The 16,889-nt window shown below is 42.4% G+C and overlaps 1 protein-coding gene across 1 annotated transcript in view; it reads right to left on the bottom strand.

The window, feature by feature from the left end:
- ADAM7 (ADAM metallopeptidase domain 7) overlaps window positions 1-16,548 on the bottom strand; it is a 39,941-nt gene extending 23,393 nt beyond the window's left edge. Inside the window, exons 1-7 of the mRNA XM_039912203.1 lie at window positions 16,464-16,548; window positions 15,165-15,277; window positions 11,034-11,110; window positions 8,887-8,965; window positions 7,158-7,234; window positions 5,493-5,679; window positions 1,567-1,629 (exon numbers count right to left, since the gene is read on the bottom strand). Coding sequence (XP_039768137.1) covers window positions 1,567-1,629; window positions 5,493-5,679; window positions 7,158-7,234; window positions 8,887-8,965; window positions 11,034-11,110; window positions 15,165-15,277; window positions 16,464-16,548 — 681 coding nt within the window. The remainder of the gene's footprint in view (window positions 1-1,566; window positions 1,630-5,492; window positions 5,680-7,157; window positions 7,235-8,886; window positions 8,966-11,033; window positions 11,111-15,164; window positions 15,278-16,463) is intronic.
- Window positions 16,549-16,889: the final 341 nt, after the last annotated feature.

Consider the following 16,889-nt stretch of genomic DNA (forward strand, 5'->3'; position numbering starts at 1 on the left):
AATGGGCCAAAAATATGAAACAATGGGAGGGAGATGTCATCCTTATAGAATCCTTTCCCAGCACAATCAGGCTCAGTCAGGGTTGGATCTTTCATATTTTGGCCCATTAGGAAGTCTCTTGGTCCAATGCAATAAAATAAATGTATGGAGAAATCCTGTTTCATAAACCTCAGAACTCTGGTATTTTGGGAAAGCTAATTTGGGAGCTCCTTGTCAGAACCAGAAGCACAGCCTAGTGGAAAGAGCACAGGTTTGGGAGTCAGAAGACCTGGGTTCTAATCCCCACTCTGACCCGTGCTTGCTGTGTGACCTTGGGCAAGTCACTTAACTTCTCTGTGCCTCAGTTTCTTCAGCTGTAAAATAGGGATTAAATACCTGTTCTCCCTCCTACTTAGACTATGAACCCCATGCAGGATAGGGATTGTTTTTGACTCTTAATTAACTTGTACCTTCCCCAGGACTTAGAACAGTGTTTGACATATTGTAAGAGCCTAACAAATGCCATAAAAAAAAGACTGACAGCAACAAAGTGCCTGCCTCACCTCCCAGGGATCCAAACAATCAATCGTATTTATTGAGCACTTACTGTGGACAGAGCACTGTACTAAGTGCTTGGGAGAGTACAGTACTACAGAATCGGTAGACACGCTCCTTGCCCACAACAAGCTTACGGTCTAGAGGAACATGGAACATCATTCATGCTACTGGGAGATGATCCAGAAAAGGGACCCTGATTCCCAAGTCCTGTTCATGTTAGGCAGGGAGAAGTGGTAACTTCTCAAAGCAGAACTCCTGGCCAGCTGGTCTGCTCTTCTCCAGCCCTTCACCTACTCGCTCCCAAGCTCGTCCAAAACCTGGAGCTGGAGTCCCTGCCCCAGCTTCTCTGGCCACTATGATGATTTTTTACCATCAAGGTGGGTGAGTGCTGGTTGGTCACAGCCCGCACGAACAAACTGAGCAAACCCAAACCTTCTAAAAAACGTGTTTCCATGTTCAACCCGTGCTCTACCTATATGAGGTTGATTTTTTTTGCCCCTGCTGATGTTTCCTTGTTTTGTTTTACATAGTGGCCATTCACAGATGGGGTTAGAAGAAAGCATTCATGTGGTAGTGACTAGTGATGAAAGTGATAGACTTTGCCCAAAATAGGCTATTAGGGGGTTTGTAAATTGGTAGCACCAGAGGGACCTGAAATGGCACTGTCTTCTTTTCCTTTCCCCTTCACTCTCAGCACTGGGAAAAATAATCATCATTGTCACAATTTTCTCTAAACTGTAAGCTCACTGTGGGCAGGGAACCTGTCTACCAACTCTGTTGCTTTGTGCTCCCCAAGATCTTAGTACAGGGCTCTGCACATAGTAAGTACTCAATAAATACCATTGACTGATAGCAAACTGATAAAGACGAAGTGGTCAATAAAGATGGCATCAAAGAGGTTTCTTTTCAGAGCTAAGATTGGCCCTCTGGCTTCAATGTTGCTTGATCTGTTTAATACTTTTCCTTATAAAATTTGCATATGTTTGCCGGTGGATGAATGACCTTGAAATGCTTTATCTGAAAACTTACCATTGCATTATCTGCAACAATGAACAATTCAATATGTTTCTTCTGTTGAAGATATGTCTGTAACTTTACAGGAAAACAAAAGAAGACAGTTAGTCTTTCTCATCTCCACCATATCTTTTTTTAATGGTATTTGTAAAGTAATTACTAGTCTAAGCACTAGGGTAGATACTAGTTAAACGGGTCAGACAGTCCTTAATCCACGTGGGGGCTCAGTCTAAGCAGATAAATCATTTGAAGGATCTCAGGTCACCTTTCATATAACCACTGAAAATGAACATATCTTACACTTAAGATAAAGGGTGATGGGTCTTATTCATTCATTCAAACATATTTATAGAGCTAAGTGCTTGGGAGAGTATAATATAACAATAAAAAGACACTTCTTAAGTATCAGGGAAACCAGTGGGAAAGATTAGAAATATTTAGTTCAGTGATATGTGTTTATCAAATCTAAAAATGTGGTTCCGTGAACAACGTTCTTAAACCCAAGCCAGGTTACATTTGTCAAGATATTTTGTTTTTCTTTACTTCCCAGTCTGCAGGAATTTATTTGTCAAACCATCTGAAAGTGAATTCCATTGAGTAAGGTAGTTGACTTTCAACCTGAGAGGAAAAATAGAATTCTGATGTTGTAGTCTAGCTCCAGGCTGGAGTCTCGTTATTTGATACAGATGAGCTAAAATTAGTCAGTCTGCTTGCCAAATATGGAATAGACCAGAAGGCTAAGGAATGGAGGAAGGAGATGTAGGGAGAATATGGAAAGCAGAAAGTATCAAGGGTATTAACTCATCTCCCATGGAAAGAAGCCCAGAACACTTTCTGAAATATAGTCAGCAAGTTCATCACATCGGTCAAAGAAAATTCAGTGGTAACACCCCGATAAAACTAACATGGTACCTCAACCTTTTGAAAATGTCAGTGATTGCAGGACATCAGACCCAGGCCTGTGGAACCCCCACTCTAATATGGAAAGCTTCCCTTCATCCTTGACCTGTTTGTGACCCAGTCACTCTTCCTCTTTTTCGTCAGTGAAGCCTGGCTCTCACCAAATAACACTGTCTCCCTGCTGCTCTCTCTAGAGGGGGCCTCATCTTTACCCACTCCCCTAGACTCACTGGAAAAGGGGGAGAAGTTGGCTTCCTTTTCACTACCCAGTGCCGCTTTTGCACCACTCCACTTCCCCTATCCCTCACTTTCCATTCCTTTGACTCCCATATCATCCACCTCTATGACTCACTCCAGACCGCCCCCCAGGCCCACCCTCCAACTCTTTGAACTGTTTTGATCCCTTTCTCCTATTCCTTCTCTTTCTCTATGCCTACATTGATCCTTGGGGACTTCATTATAATAATAATAATAAAAATAACAATAATTATGGTTTTTGTTGAGTGCTTACTATGTGCCCGTCACTGTCCTAAGCACTGGAGTGCATACAAGCAAATAGGATTGGATGCAGTGACTGTACCACATGGGGCTCACAGTCTCAATCCCCATTTAACAGATGAGGTAACTGAGGCACAGAGAAGTGAAGTGACTTACCCAATGATCACATAGTAGACAAGTGGCAGAGTGGGGATTAGGACCCATTACCTTCCGACTCCCAGGCCAGTTCTATAATCACTATGCCATGCTGCTTCTCTATTATGCCATGTGGCTTCTCATATCTACATATATCTACACATACGTATATCTACATATACATCAACAATATCGCCAAGATCTACCCTTTCCTCTCCACCCAAACGGCTACCTTACTGCTACGGGCTCTCGTTATATCCTGGCTAGACTACTGTGTGAGCCTTCTCTCTGATCTCCCTTCCTCCTCTCTCGCCCCGCTCCAGTCTATTCTTCACTACGCTGCCCGGCTCATCTTCCTGCAGAAACGATCTGGGCATGTCACTCCCCTTGTTAAACACCTCCAGTGGTTGCCTATCGACCTCTGCTCCAAACAAAAACTCCTCACTCTAGGCTTCAAGGCTCTCCATCACCTTGCCCCTTCCTACCTCTCCTCCCTTCTCTCTTTCTACCGCCCACCCCGCACGCTCCGCTCCTCTGCCACCCACCTCCTCACCGTCCCTCGGTCTCGCCTATCCCACTGTCGACCCCTGGGCCACGTCCTCCCGCGGTCCCGGAACGCCCTCCCTCCTCACCTCCGCCAAACTGATTTTCTTCCCCTCTTCAAAACCCTACTTAAAACTCACCTCCTCCAAGAGGCCTTCCCAGACTGAGCTCCCCTTCTCCCTCTACTCCCTCTACCACCCCCCCCTTCACCTCTCCGCACCTTAACCCTCTTTTCCCCCCATTTCCCTCTGCTCCTCCCCCTCTCCCTTGCCATCCCCTCAGCACTGTACTCGTCTGCTCAACTGTATATATTTTTGTTACCCTATTTATTTTGTTAATTTTGTTAATGAAATGTACATCGCCTTGATTCTATTTAGTTGCCATTGTTTTTACGAGATATTCTTCCCCTTGACTCTATTTATTGCCATTGTTCTTGTCTGTCTGTCTCCCCCAATTAGACTGTAAGCCCGTCAAATGGCAGGGACTGTATCTGTTGCTGACTTGTTCATTCCAAGCGCTTAGTACAGTGCTCTGCACATAGTAAGCACTCAATAAATATTATTGAATGAATGAATGAATGAATGAATCTACATAGATGTTTCTGACCATGTTTCCCCCATTTAGACTGTGAGCCTGTTATTGGGCAGGGGTTGTCTTTATCTGTTGCTGAATTGTACATTCCAAGCACTTAGTACAGTGCTCTGCACGTAGTAAATGCTCAATAAATACTATTGAATGAATGAATGATGACTCTTACACTACCTGTTTTCTATCACTCCTCAACTCCACTGACCTCCCGTTCCACCACAGCTCGCCCACTCACCAACTTGGGTACACACTCTACCTCATCATTTCTAGTTACTGAACAATCTCTACCCTCACCCACTCTGAAATCCCTCTAACTGACCACAACTGCCTCACCTGCCTTCCCTTCCACATTCCTTCTCCTTGTAAATCTATCCTGTTTCCTCCAATCTTTTGACCCCATCCAATTTTCCCAGTCATCATGTCCCATTTAGCCTCCATATTCAAATTACTTTTCCTTGATGACCAAATTAATGCCCTCAATACCCTAACTCTAACCCCATGCCCTCCCTCCTACCCCATCTGTTTTTAATGGTATTCATGAATCACTTACTATGTGTCAAACACTGTTCTAAGCACTAGGGTAGATACAAGTTAATAAGGTTGGACCCAGCCCCTGTCCTGCATGGGGATCACAGTCTAAGTAGGAGGGAGGACAGGAAAACTGAGGCAAAGAGAAATAAAGTGACTTGCCCAAGGTCCTATAGCAAGAATTTGGCAGAACAGGAATTAGAAACCAGGTTCTTTGACTTCCAGGCCCATGTTCTTTCCACTAGGTCACAGTGCTTCTCAATCCCTTGCTCCCAATGACCTGATCACATAATTTATTGAGAAAATGGAAACTAACACTGCTTGGCACATAGTAAGCACTTAATAAATTCCATGATTATGTCCTTAAAATCTCCCCTGCTACTCTCCAGTCCCTCCCCCTTCTTCGACTCTCCCATGTTTCCCAGCATATCTCAAGAGGAGATCTCCTGCCTTCTCTCAAAATCCACCCCCTCCACCTGCACATCTCACCCCATCCCTTCGTACCTTATCAAAGCATTTGCCCCCTTCTTCTCTCCACTAACAACCATCATCAACTGTTCCCTCTCTAATGGCCCTTTTTTCTATGCTTCTCATTTGTCTGTTTCTTTTAGGCAACTCGCAGTCCAAAGGGAAAGGTGCATTCCCCCTTCAAAACTTCCTATGTTGAGTTGCCTTTCCATATCCAGATAAGGTCAGCCCATGCATGTGATTTTCCTCAGGATAAAACTGGTAAGAAAAATTGCACTCACTTCTGGCTTGAGATCTGACTTGGAGGTTTGGACACCAGCCTGCCTCTTGGATAGGTGGTGCACTCCACAGGTGTCATTAACTGCACTCTGGGTCTTGTCTCCATACTTGAGGACAGCATGTTCTTTCTGATCCGTGAACTTTAGAGGTTCAATGAGGTACCTTTGATCCCGTCGCTTGAAGTATCCCCTATGGGTCGAGAGAAATACAAACATCTTCCAGACACTCCAACAGTTATTACTTAGGTCTAAACCAGTTCTGTTTCAGTGAGTTTGGACATATCACCCCAGGGAGAATAATGAGTGATGGAATGAGATCATAACTTGCAAATACGCCACCAGGTACATTCGATGAGGGGGGAAGAAAGCAGAAAACACTGCTTTTCTCTGTGAATAATTGTTGACAGGTTGCTGATATGCTTTTGGGGAAAAAGATCAGCCCCCTCTCTCCTATTTCCCCCCTTACCTGGGGAAGAAGTTTGGAGCCTATACCTTGTGATCACTGCCAGTTCTGGCCTGGAACACACTCCCTCCTCATATCTGGTAGACAATTATTCTCCCCCCTTTCAAAGCCTCACTGATGGCACATTTCCTCGAAGAGGCCTTTCCTCCTGACTAAGCCCTCTTTTGCTTTTCTTCAGTTCCCTTTATTCAGTAAAGTCCTGACTTTCTACCTTTATTCATCCCTCCTCCCAGCCCCCCAGCACTTATGTACATATCTGCAATTTGTTTATAGGAATGTCTGTCTCTCCCTCTAGACTGGCAAGGCTGTTATAGGCAGGGAATGTATCTGTTATATTGTTATAATGTACTCCCCCAAGTGTTTAGTACAGTGCTCTGCACATAGTAAGCGCTCCATAAACACTATCGACTGACTGTGAGGAGGGGAGAGAAGTCGGTGGTCTAATATGACACAGTCACCTCCTTTACCACAGCTTTCTTTACCATTTCTTGGTCCCTCTGGAAGTCAGAGCCTAAAGGTGGTCTTTCCCAAAACCCATTTTCCTTCCCACCTCTCTTCATCTTGCCAATCTGGCATAGGAGGCTGATTAGCAAAGGAGCAGTTCCCAGTGGAAAAAGTCTTAGAGCACTGAGGAATCCATCTTCCAACTTTTTCAAGCCTGGCCATCTTTCCCTCAAATTCTGGCACTTAGCCAATGAATTGATGCAAATGTAATTCTCAGAACCATCCCCTACAAGAATGGTTCCTTTGATCACTAGCTCAAATTCTAGGACACTCCCCTGGAACTTGTATATTTTATGGAACCATCTGGAAGGAAATGTGAAACTGCTTCCAGGTGGTGGCTAACAAGTTCCCAAAGGGCTTTCTTACTTTATAATAAGCTTTTTAGGATTACACTGAAGAGAAGCAACAGAGCCTAGAGAGAAGCAGCATGGCCTAGTTGGATACAGCATGGACCTAGCAGTAAGAAGGACCTGGATTCTAATCTTGACTCTGCCACTTCTCTGTTGTGTAACCTTGGGCAAGTTACTTAACTTCTCTGTGCCTCTATTACCTAGGACTGTGTCCAACCTGATTGGCTTATATCTACCCCAGTGCTCAGTACACTGCCTGGAACATAGTAAGCCCTTAGAAAATACCAAAAAATATATGGAGATGAGGGAAATCAAAAAAGATTTTGTGGCTTATGAAAGGGATCTACTCACCTCAGACCTTCACATGTACTGACACTAGCCATAGAAACCTGTTCATTTAGGATGTGTCCTTGGTAATAGCAGTGATCCTGAGGTGGGAGAGAGGCAACAAGTTATGTTGCTGGAAAGTTTTGTTTCAAAATATTAGCATTTTGTCTTAGGAAGCTGCTATTGCAGGAGAAGTATCACAGTCTGCTCACTGAACTTTTCTTGACCTCTGTCTACCTGTGTCTGTCTTTGCAGTCTATGGGGCTTTGGCAGAGCATCAGTGGGTGAGCAGCGTGGCCTTGTGGAAAGAGCACGGGCTTGGAGGCCAGAGGACCTGGGTTCTAATCGCATCACACATAATAAGTGCTCAGTAAATACGATTGAATGAATGAATGAATCTTTACTTGCCTGCTCTGTGACCTTGGGCTCTGAACTCCTCTGTGCCTCAGTTTCCTCAACTGCAAAATGGGGATTCAAACCTGTTGTCCCTCCTAGTTAGACTGTGAGCCCCAGGTAGGACAAGAACTGCATTCAGCCTGATTTACTTATGCTTAGAACTGTGCTTGATGCATAATGAGCGCTTAACAAATACCATTAAAAAAAGTATGTGGTAATTTGTTGCTAGAAATTGTATTAGTATGTAAAGTTCTTGAGAGCAATTTAAAAAGCTCTGCATTCCTGACCATCTAATTGCTTGTAGCACCCACTGTCCCAGCAGAAACTTGACCGGTGGAGAGTCCAAGAGGTGTTGTACAAACAACTAACATTGTACTCAATTCTTTTTGCAGTTTCTCTTTCCTGGTGACGTGCTGGTATCCTCTTTAACTGCTAAGATTAAAGAGTTTGAAAAGAAAACCCTTAGCAACTGTTGTAGCAGGGATCCCCAGATTTTTTTTACCTTAATCCTTTCTGCTGGCCTCCTGCTGTAGCCTTCTGCTGTAAAAAGCAGTTTAGGCTTTTTTCAGGGTGGTAAACTAAGGGAACTAATTTAAGGTGATCTATGAAGATTCCCCGTTCAGTGGGTGTGGGAGAACTTCAAAGATTCCTTCTTCTGGGAATTAGAAACTTGGAAAGTGTCATTCTTCACTTATAGCCCTGTAACTTTCCAAGAAGAACTAACCCCATTCATTTTAGGGATTTCAGAAACATTCAATTGGCTGAGATTGCTCACATCTCAGAAGATGTGAAGCAGTGTTGCCTACTGGTTAGATCATGGGCCTGGGAGTCAGAAGGACCTGTATTCTAATCCCAGCTCCGCCACTTGTCTGCTATATGACCTTGGGAAAGTCACTTAACTGCTCTGTTATCTCATTTATCTCATCTGTCAAAATGAGGATTCAGACTTTGACCTCTATTTGGGACAGGGACCGTGTCCAACCCGATTATCTTGTATCTATTCCAATGCTTACTTCAGTGCCGGACACATAGTATTATTAAGAATGAAGGCTGAAATGACTGTGTTAAATTAGAGAAATGAATCTTTCAAAAAAAGAAGAAACTTGTTAGACCCTTGGAATAAGGCAGTGGATATATCCCCTGGCTCTTAAGGTCCTCCACCAGCTCCTTGATTTTGCAGTTCAAATGGAAATTGACACTTACAGTTCCATCTATTGAGCCCTCAGTTAAGACAGGAGTGTCTACTAAGGGTTTCTGATTAAACTCTGAAGATGCTCCTTGTTTGCGGTGCTGCTTAGGCACCTGTGGAGGTGACAGGGATGAAGGGCAGCTCCCAGTGGATCTTTCCATTCCCTACCGAGACCTGAGGGCTGGTGGTGACCTCCTCTCCTCTGATTGAGTAATGCGTTTCAGTGTAGTCTGGGGCCAAGAGATCCCTGAGAAAAGAACAAGGGGAAGGTTACTCATACCAAATAATGATACCTAGGTTATCAAGTCTAAAGGCCACTGAACATGAAGTGTGTGCGTGATTATTTCCAAACTCAATCTGTTTTTCTATCAGTAAAGGTAGAGATTGAAGCATCAGATAGATCTCAACAGGTAAAGGTCAGATCTATTAATAGCATTTATTGAGGGCTTTACTCTGTTCAGAGCATTTTAATAAGTGCTTAGGAGAGTAAAATAGTGTTAGTCGATATGATCCTTGCTCTCAAGCAGTTTAAAATCTAGTAGGAGAGTCAGACACTGAAATAAATTTTGAGAAGGGGTAAGAAAAAGCGTTTAAAGATATGTATAGGAGTGCTTCTGGAGGGACACAGGAATGAGTACTAAGAGCTTAGGTAGGTGAAACTGCAAAATGGTAGTGTTGAGGGTGAGAAAGAATAGGTAGAGAAATGAGATATTAATCAGGAAAGGTCTTCTGGAAAAGAGGGGTTTTCATCAGGGCTCTGAAGATGAGAAGAGCAGCTTTCTTGGCCAGATGTAAAGAGGGACAGATCTTCAGGCAGAAGTGAAGGCATGAGTTAAAACTTGGTGATGGGAGAGACTAGAATGATGTATACTGAGTAGATTGTCTTAAAAAGAGCAAAGTGTGAGCCTCATGTGGGATATGGACTGTGTCCAACCTGATTATCATGTACCTACCATTATCATGGTTGGTTCGGATGCTGGCACATAGTAAATGCTATACCAATAGCATTAAAAAAAAAGGAGCTTTGGTTTCTAAATGCATTAATAGGGTTTTTTTTCCCATTTTTAACAGTCAGGAATACTCTCGGCACAGATTCTAATACTGAGAGAAAATAAAATCCTTATTAGGAAGTGGGTCCTAAAACCAGAACCTAATTTTGTCTGAGGCTTGCAGAAGCAGAGTTCTGGTATCTTCAGCCAGATCCTGGTATAAATTAACATTATAAAGGAAACAGTGTAATCCTAATCTGACCTCTTCCTAACCATCAGATGACCAGTTTTTACAGGAGATGAGAGGGATCATTGTGAAGTCAGGGACTCACCACAAGGTCCTGAAAGTGTGGATGTTCCTGCTCAAACTTCCATTCCCTCCTTCCACTCAAGCTGTGAGAGGGTGGGTGAAAGGATGGCGAGTAGGAAAGGTACAGATATTCAGTGATCTGGCACCAATCAAAGGGAGAACTGTGTATAAGAACTTCTTTTCTTCTCTGGATTACTTATAGTTCCAGTAGTTGGGGATGAAAAAGACTTGTCCATCTAGTGCTACAACTTTGAAATTTTGTGTCTTTCACAATAGATCAGATACCAGGAGGTGGTTATGATTCTGTATGATTATGCACTAGGCTACACCAGTGAGATTTAACACTTGAAATCTGCCTAAAGATTAACCCACCACCGCTAATGGGAGGCAGTGTGATCTAGTAGATAGACCATGGACTGCGATTCAGCATACTGACTGACCTTGGGTAAGTCACTTACCTTCTCTGTGCCTAAATATCCTTTTCTGTAACATACCTGTTCTCTATTCCACTTAGGCTTTGAGCCCTGTGAGGGACAGGGATTGGGTTCATCTGATTGTTTTGCATGTAACCCACTGCTTAGTGTTTGGCGCATAGTAGGTGCTTGACAAATACCATCATTATCTGCATGCTTTATTCATCCCTCCCTGAGGCCTACAGCACTTTGTAACACATATATTATTTACATATGTGTAATTTATTTCAATGTCTGTCTTCCCCTCCGGACTGAAAAATCCTTGGTGTTCAGAAAATGTGCCTACCAACTCTCTTATAAAATCCTTTCCCAAGCATTAGTACAGTGCTCTGCACAAAGTAAGCGCTCATTAAATATGACTGATTATAGCGGGAAGCCCGTTTAGTAATTGAGATGCAGTAATATTCCCAGGGCAACTAGATCTATTCTTGCCTTACATGGGATTCCCAATTCTGCCCCATTAATTGCCAAGGGGTAATCTCTGCAGCTCTCTTGAAGGCAAGAAGCCTAAGACCAAGAGTTTCAAATTATAATGGAACTTACTTTGTTTTCTCCAGATGAAGCACCACTTCTTCTCCATGTAGCATAATTTGATACTGCAATTCTGCTTCATATTTTTCCTGCAAACATTCATTAGCATCATCATGGGGAAAATGAAAGATGATTTTGACTCCCCCAATCACGAAATTATTTTCCCCCGAAGCCTTCACCATACCAAATGGAATGGCTCCAGCAGTTGTCTGCTGTGTCTCCTTGGGCAAGTAACTTCACTTCTGCGTGCCTCAGTTTTCTCATTTATAAAATGGGGATTAAGACTGTAAACTCCATGTGGGACATGGACTGTGTTCAACCTTATTAATTTATATCTCACCCAGTCCTTAGTATAGTGTTTGGCACATAGTAAATGCTTAACAAATACCATTAAAAAATGGAATGATTGAACTTTTCAACTTAGAAGGCAGAAGCTGCTGAAGAGGGAGAATTAGGTTTTAAAATGAACTTGTATTTAAGGTCTCCAAGAAGAAGAATCCTAAATTAGAAGATATTCTTAGCCAGTGTGAGTGATGGATGGGAAGTGAGTGATGGATGGGAAAGGCAGAAAATGTTCAGCATACCGTATATTCAATTAATGATAATTATATTAAAATAGACTTAATAATGACTACCTGTTTTGGGAAGTAGTGAGGCCTAGTGGAAAGAACAAGAGTCGGAGGACCTGGGGGTTCTAATCCCTGTTCCTACACCTTGAGCAAGACACTTAACTTCTCTGTGCCTCAGTTGCTTCATCTGTGAAATGGGGATTAAATCCTGCTCATTCCTACTTAGCCTGTGAGCCCAATGTGGCTTAGGGACTGGGTCCAACCTGATTATCTGGTATTCATCCCAGCATGTAGTACAGTCCTTGGCACATAGTGAATGCTGAACAAGTACATTTGTTATTATTAATATTATTATTATATGAGCATCAAGGGTGACATTGTGCCAAATCACATCAGGTAACTAATTTACCCAGAACCCTCTGAATTGGGCTAGGAATAACTCTTCATTTTTTTATACCCTGTCCTGGGTTGAGCTGCTGAAACAGAAACCTATTTAAACAAAACCAAATTCAGCCCTGACCTATGAATCTAGGGAACCTCTGGAGATCTTTAAGCATACAACAAGCATTGTGGGATCGATTAGGCTCAGTCTTTCCTGGAGATGGGTAGAATGGGCTCCATGGATTATCAGTGCCATTGATTTATTGAGTGTTTATTCAGAGCAGTGTTCAAAGCACTTGAGAGAGCATAGTATTACAGAGTTGCTAAACAAATTCCCTGCCCACAACAAATTACAGTCTTAAAGAGGAAACTGACATCAATATAAATAAATGAATTATAGATTTGTACATAATAATAATAATAATGTTAATATTTGTTAAGCGCTTACTATGTGCAGAGCACTGTTCTAAGCACTGGGGTAAATACAGGGTCATCAGCTTGTCCCACGTGGGGCTCACACTCTTAATTCCTATTTTACAGATGAGGTAACTGAGGCACAGAGGCGTTAAGTGACTTGCCCACAGTCACACAGCTGACAAGTGGCAGATCCGGGATTCGAACCCATGACCTCTGACTCCCAAGCCCGGGCTCTTTCCACTGAGCCACGCTGCTTCACATAACTGCTGTGGGACTGAAGGAGGGATGAATAAAGGGTGTAAATCCAAGTACAAGGGTGATGCAGAAGGTTGTGGGAGAAGAGGAAATGAGGACTTAATCTGGGAAGGCTTTTGGGAGGAGGTGTGCTTTTAATAAGGCTTTGAAGAGGAGAGTGATTGTCGGAATATGAAGAGAGAAGGCATTCCAGGCCAGAGGCGGGATGTGGGCGAGAGGTCAGAAGCCAGATGGACAAGATCAAGATACAATGAGTACATTGGTATCAGAAGAGTGAAGTGTGTGGGCTGAGTTTTAGCAGGAAAGGAGCAAGGTATGATAGGAGTAGGCAAGGTTATTGAGTGCTTTAAAACTAATGGTAAAGAGTTTCTGTTTGAGGTGGAGGTGGATGGGCAACCACTGGAGGCTCTAGAGGATTGGGAAAGCAAGAACTGGGTAGTTTTGTAAAAAAAAAAAATGATCTGGGCAACAGAGTAAAGTATGGACTCAAATGGGGAGAGGCAGGGAGGTCAGCAAGGAGGGATAAGATAAGTATTTGAATTGAAATGATAGCAGCTTGGATGGAGAGGAATGGGTGGGTTTTAGTGATGTTGCTAAGATTGAACTGAAAGGATTTGGTGGCAGATTGAATATGTGAGTGGAATGAGAGAGATGAGTCAAGGAAAATTCCAAGATTATGGGCCCGTGAGATAGGGAGGATGGTTGTGCTGCCTACAGTGACAGGAAAGTCAATGAGAGAACGTGGTTTGGGTGGGAATATGAGGAAGTCTGTTCTGGACATGTTTAGCTGAAGTGTTGGGTTTAGTGCCCTGTCCTTTAAACCAGGATTCCTTTATGGATGTGTGGGTTCACAATGTCTAAGAAAATGACATTGTTCTTGTATTTCTTCAGAGAAGAGGAGTGGGTAAAAAGAGTAGCAATCTAGTTCTGAAGTCAGGACAGATGGTTAGAGATGATGAGAGGAAGCTTCCCTCTTGTTCAGACTGGAAAACCTGGTCCTAGCTTCAGGCTTAATTAAGGCAACACTTTAGCTTTGCAGCATTGACCCCAGGTTATTTGTGACATCAAAGAAGAGCACAGAAGATTTTCTTGTACCAGATTTCTCATCATCCTTTAAAGTTTTATGTGGCACCTTTTCTGGAATCGTGGTTAGCGTATTCGTTGGGCTGCCAAGAGGCAGGCTAGAAAACAGAGACAGGTCCTGTATGGGGCCCAATCTCTAGTGGAAGAAAAGATCTACGTGAGAACAATGGGGGAGGTAGCCCCATTTAAGCATCAATCTTAGTTGTCATGGTAGCCTGTGTGGGTCGCTCTCTCCATGAGTAGAGCCATTTTTGGAAATGATGGACATATGCATTTACATGTACAGCTAAGCAAACCCCATTTTAGATGCTGCAGCAAATCATTCTCATGTCCTCAATATAAAGTGAAACTGAAGCAGAGCAAATCAAAGTGAAGGTGCTTTGTGGATAAGTTTAGCTAAAAATAAGGTGCTGAGGGAAACTGTTAATGTTGATAATCCCAAAGAATAGGCCAGACAGCATGACTCTCCCGGCCCTAAAACATTCACCGTTGGATCTACAGAGACTAGAGAGATATATCAACTGTTCAACAGTTTGATTCTATAGTTTCCATTTAGTCAACATGCCCCTGTAACCAAGAACTCAGTTTTTAACACTGGTGGGATGTAAGAGGCATAGGACCATTGAACCAAACTACTGGCTATTTTTGTCCTTTTCAGAAATCACTGATTCATTCATTCAATCACATTTTTTAAGCACTTACTGTGTTCAGAGCACTGTACTAAGCGCTTGGGAAAGTACAATATAACAATAAACAGTGACATTCCCTGCCCACAACGAGCTCACAATCTAAAGGTGGGGGGATCCTTGATGTGATTTAGATTGCCTTCTCTTTGAGGGCTGGAAATATGTATCTCACTGTTCTTCTAGACAGTGAATCAATGGAATTAATTGCATGTGTACTTTGAGCAGAGTACTGAATTAAAATCTTAGGAGAAAACAACAGTGATTGGTACAGTGCTTTGCACTTAGTAGGTGCTCAAACAAATACTATTGATATTGTTGATGGTAATTGGTGAGAGAACTAGGTTTGTACACCAACTAATCTTCCAGTCCCTTAACTCTTGTTTGTCCATGGGCTGCCTTATGTAGCAAAAATGACCATTTCTGCTGGTCTAAAGGGCTGAACTGATTAAGGGAGAGGGAGGATTATACAATTTCTTAAAGATTTGGGTTGAGGCTTTTTGACATCCACAACAGGGCCAGTGTTTACCTTTGAACCTTCTAGACTGTAAGCTCTTTGTGGCTGGGAACATATCCACCAACTCGGTTGTAATGTACTCTCTCAAATGCCAGTTCAGCAAAGAGCTGCTTACTCTGCACACAGTAAGTGCTCAATAAATACCATTGATTGATTTGATTGATTTGAATCAAGGACTGCTGTACACCTAACAATGCTTCCTCTAGGAGTAATTTGTGGGAATGTAAGAAGCAAATACCCGTTTTCCAGGATCCTGATCTTCCTTTGCATGTCTTTTATGAAGGACATGAAGTTTTTGAGGATAAACCACTTCATAATCCCATTCTCCAAGCATTTCCTTTAAAGTCTTTTCTAAGAAGAAAGGATAAAAGGTCTGGCATTAATATAACTGCTCCATGCGTGAAGAGTAGCTCTCGTAAATGGGCAAGGAACATATCTGCTAATTTTACAGTGCTCTGAACACAGTAATTGCTTAATAAATACAATTGAATGAATCTATGAGTGATTTTTGGAAAGGACAAAAATAGCCACTAGTTTGGTTCAATGCTCCTATGCCTCCTATATCCCAAGCACTTAGTACAATACTCTGCACATGCTAATCAATTAATACTATTGATTGAATTATCCAGATTATAGACAGCATGACTCATCTACTCTGCTTCTAAATGGAATGTAGCTGCCTCTAGGACAAATAGCATTATATTTTGGGGGTAGACAAACCCTCTGTTGGATGGTGCTGGTGTATGGGAGTCACCTTTTAGTCAACTAGAAGCCCTTTTTGGAGATGTGTAGAAGTTTTCTTTGCCCAAATGTCCAGAAGGACACTTTTCCCTCCCCTCTTTACCTTGCCAAAATAGTTTTTTTGAACCAATGAAGAAATAACTAGGCTGAACAACTACACATTGTGAAACCCCACAGTCAACAGAGGTGAAACAGAGATGATACCACTAAACAGGACTTTAATGCATGGCAGAAATGTGTTCCATCCAGATGACTGCTTTGCTCTCCCCTCAGCTTTGTCTAATCACTTCAAAACGTTCAGAACAATTTTGAGTGGGAGGTTTCATGGGTGAAGAGGCAACCAGATAAAGTCCTTTGTGCCAGACAATTTCTTTCCCCAATATATCTCTGCACTTACTATGAATGCTATATTCAACTCTTTTTCCTCCATAATACTAAACTTTCTTATGAAAATATAATCTCCATCATGCATTTTAGCAGGATTTATTCCAGCCCTGGCAATAAATTCAAGATAGATTTAATTTATGCATGATTACATGTGATAGTTTTCGGTATTTTTGTGACTCTCATTTTCACAGTTTTTAAGCTAACAGTGACTGTAGCCCTGACCACCAGGAACAAGGGGTAAACAGCAGCTTCCAAGGATTTCAGACATGGCCCATTTGCAGCATAGAATAACCTGAAAACCATCCTATTCCTTAGACATCTTTCTAGTAAACACTTAAAAGCTTCAAAACCAGCAGTAAATATTTTCCAGTAATTTCAGCATCTCCCTCTTGAGGAGTTTCAGTCCTACCTTTAGCCTGAGAAGTGAGCATGAGTGTAGACAGAAGGAACTTCAGAAACATGCTGGATGATTTCAGCAGAAGAGTGAGGTCCATGTTCTTTATATCTAATGGTTAGTTTGTCTCAGCCTTAGTCAGCTCCTGGCTCTGCTGTGAGCCAGAAAGAATGATACAAAAAAACCTTTTTTCTTGCTTCTGCACCAGGAAGTACTTTCTGAGAAATTACACAGTGTTCTAGTGACAAGAGAGAGCCAGAAAATATGAATTCTTGATTGGGATTTAGTGATCCTTGAACTGCCATATACTGAACTAGGTATTTTCTTACCCTTCAGTTGCTGCTTCTCAAAGATTATATGAGAATTTAGCTAGTTCAGGAAAAGTCTCAAAGTAATAGTGATAGTAACATACACTGAAAGCTCACTGGATGCAATGCAGTA

This window comes from Ornithorhynchus anatinus, chromosome 5, assembly GCF_004115215.2.
Source record: "Ornithorhynchus anatinus isolate Pmale09 chromosome 5, mOrnAna1.pri.v4, whole genome shotgun sequence".
NCBI classification, from domain to species: Eukaryota; Metazoa; Chordata; class Mammalia; order Monotremata; family Ornithorhynchidae; genus Ornithorhynchus; species Ornithorhynchus anatinus.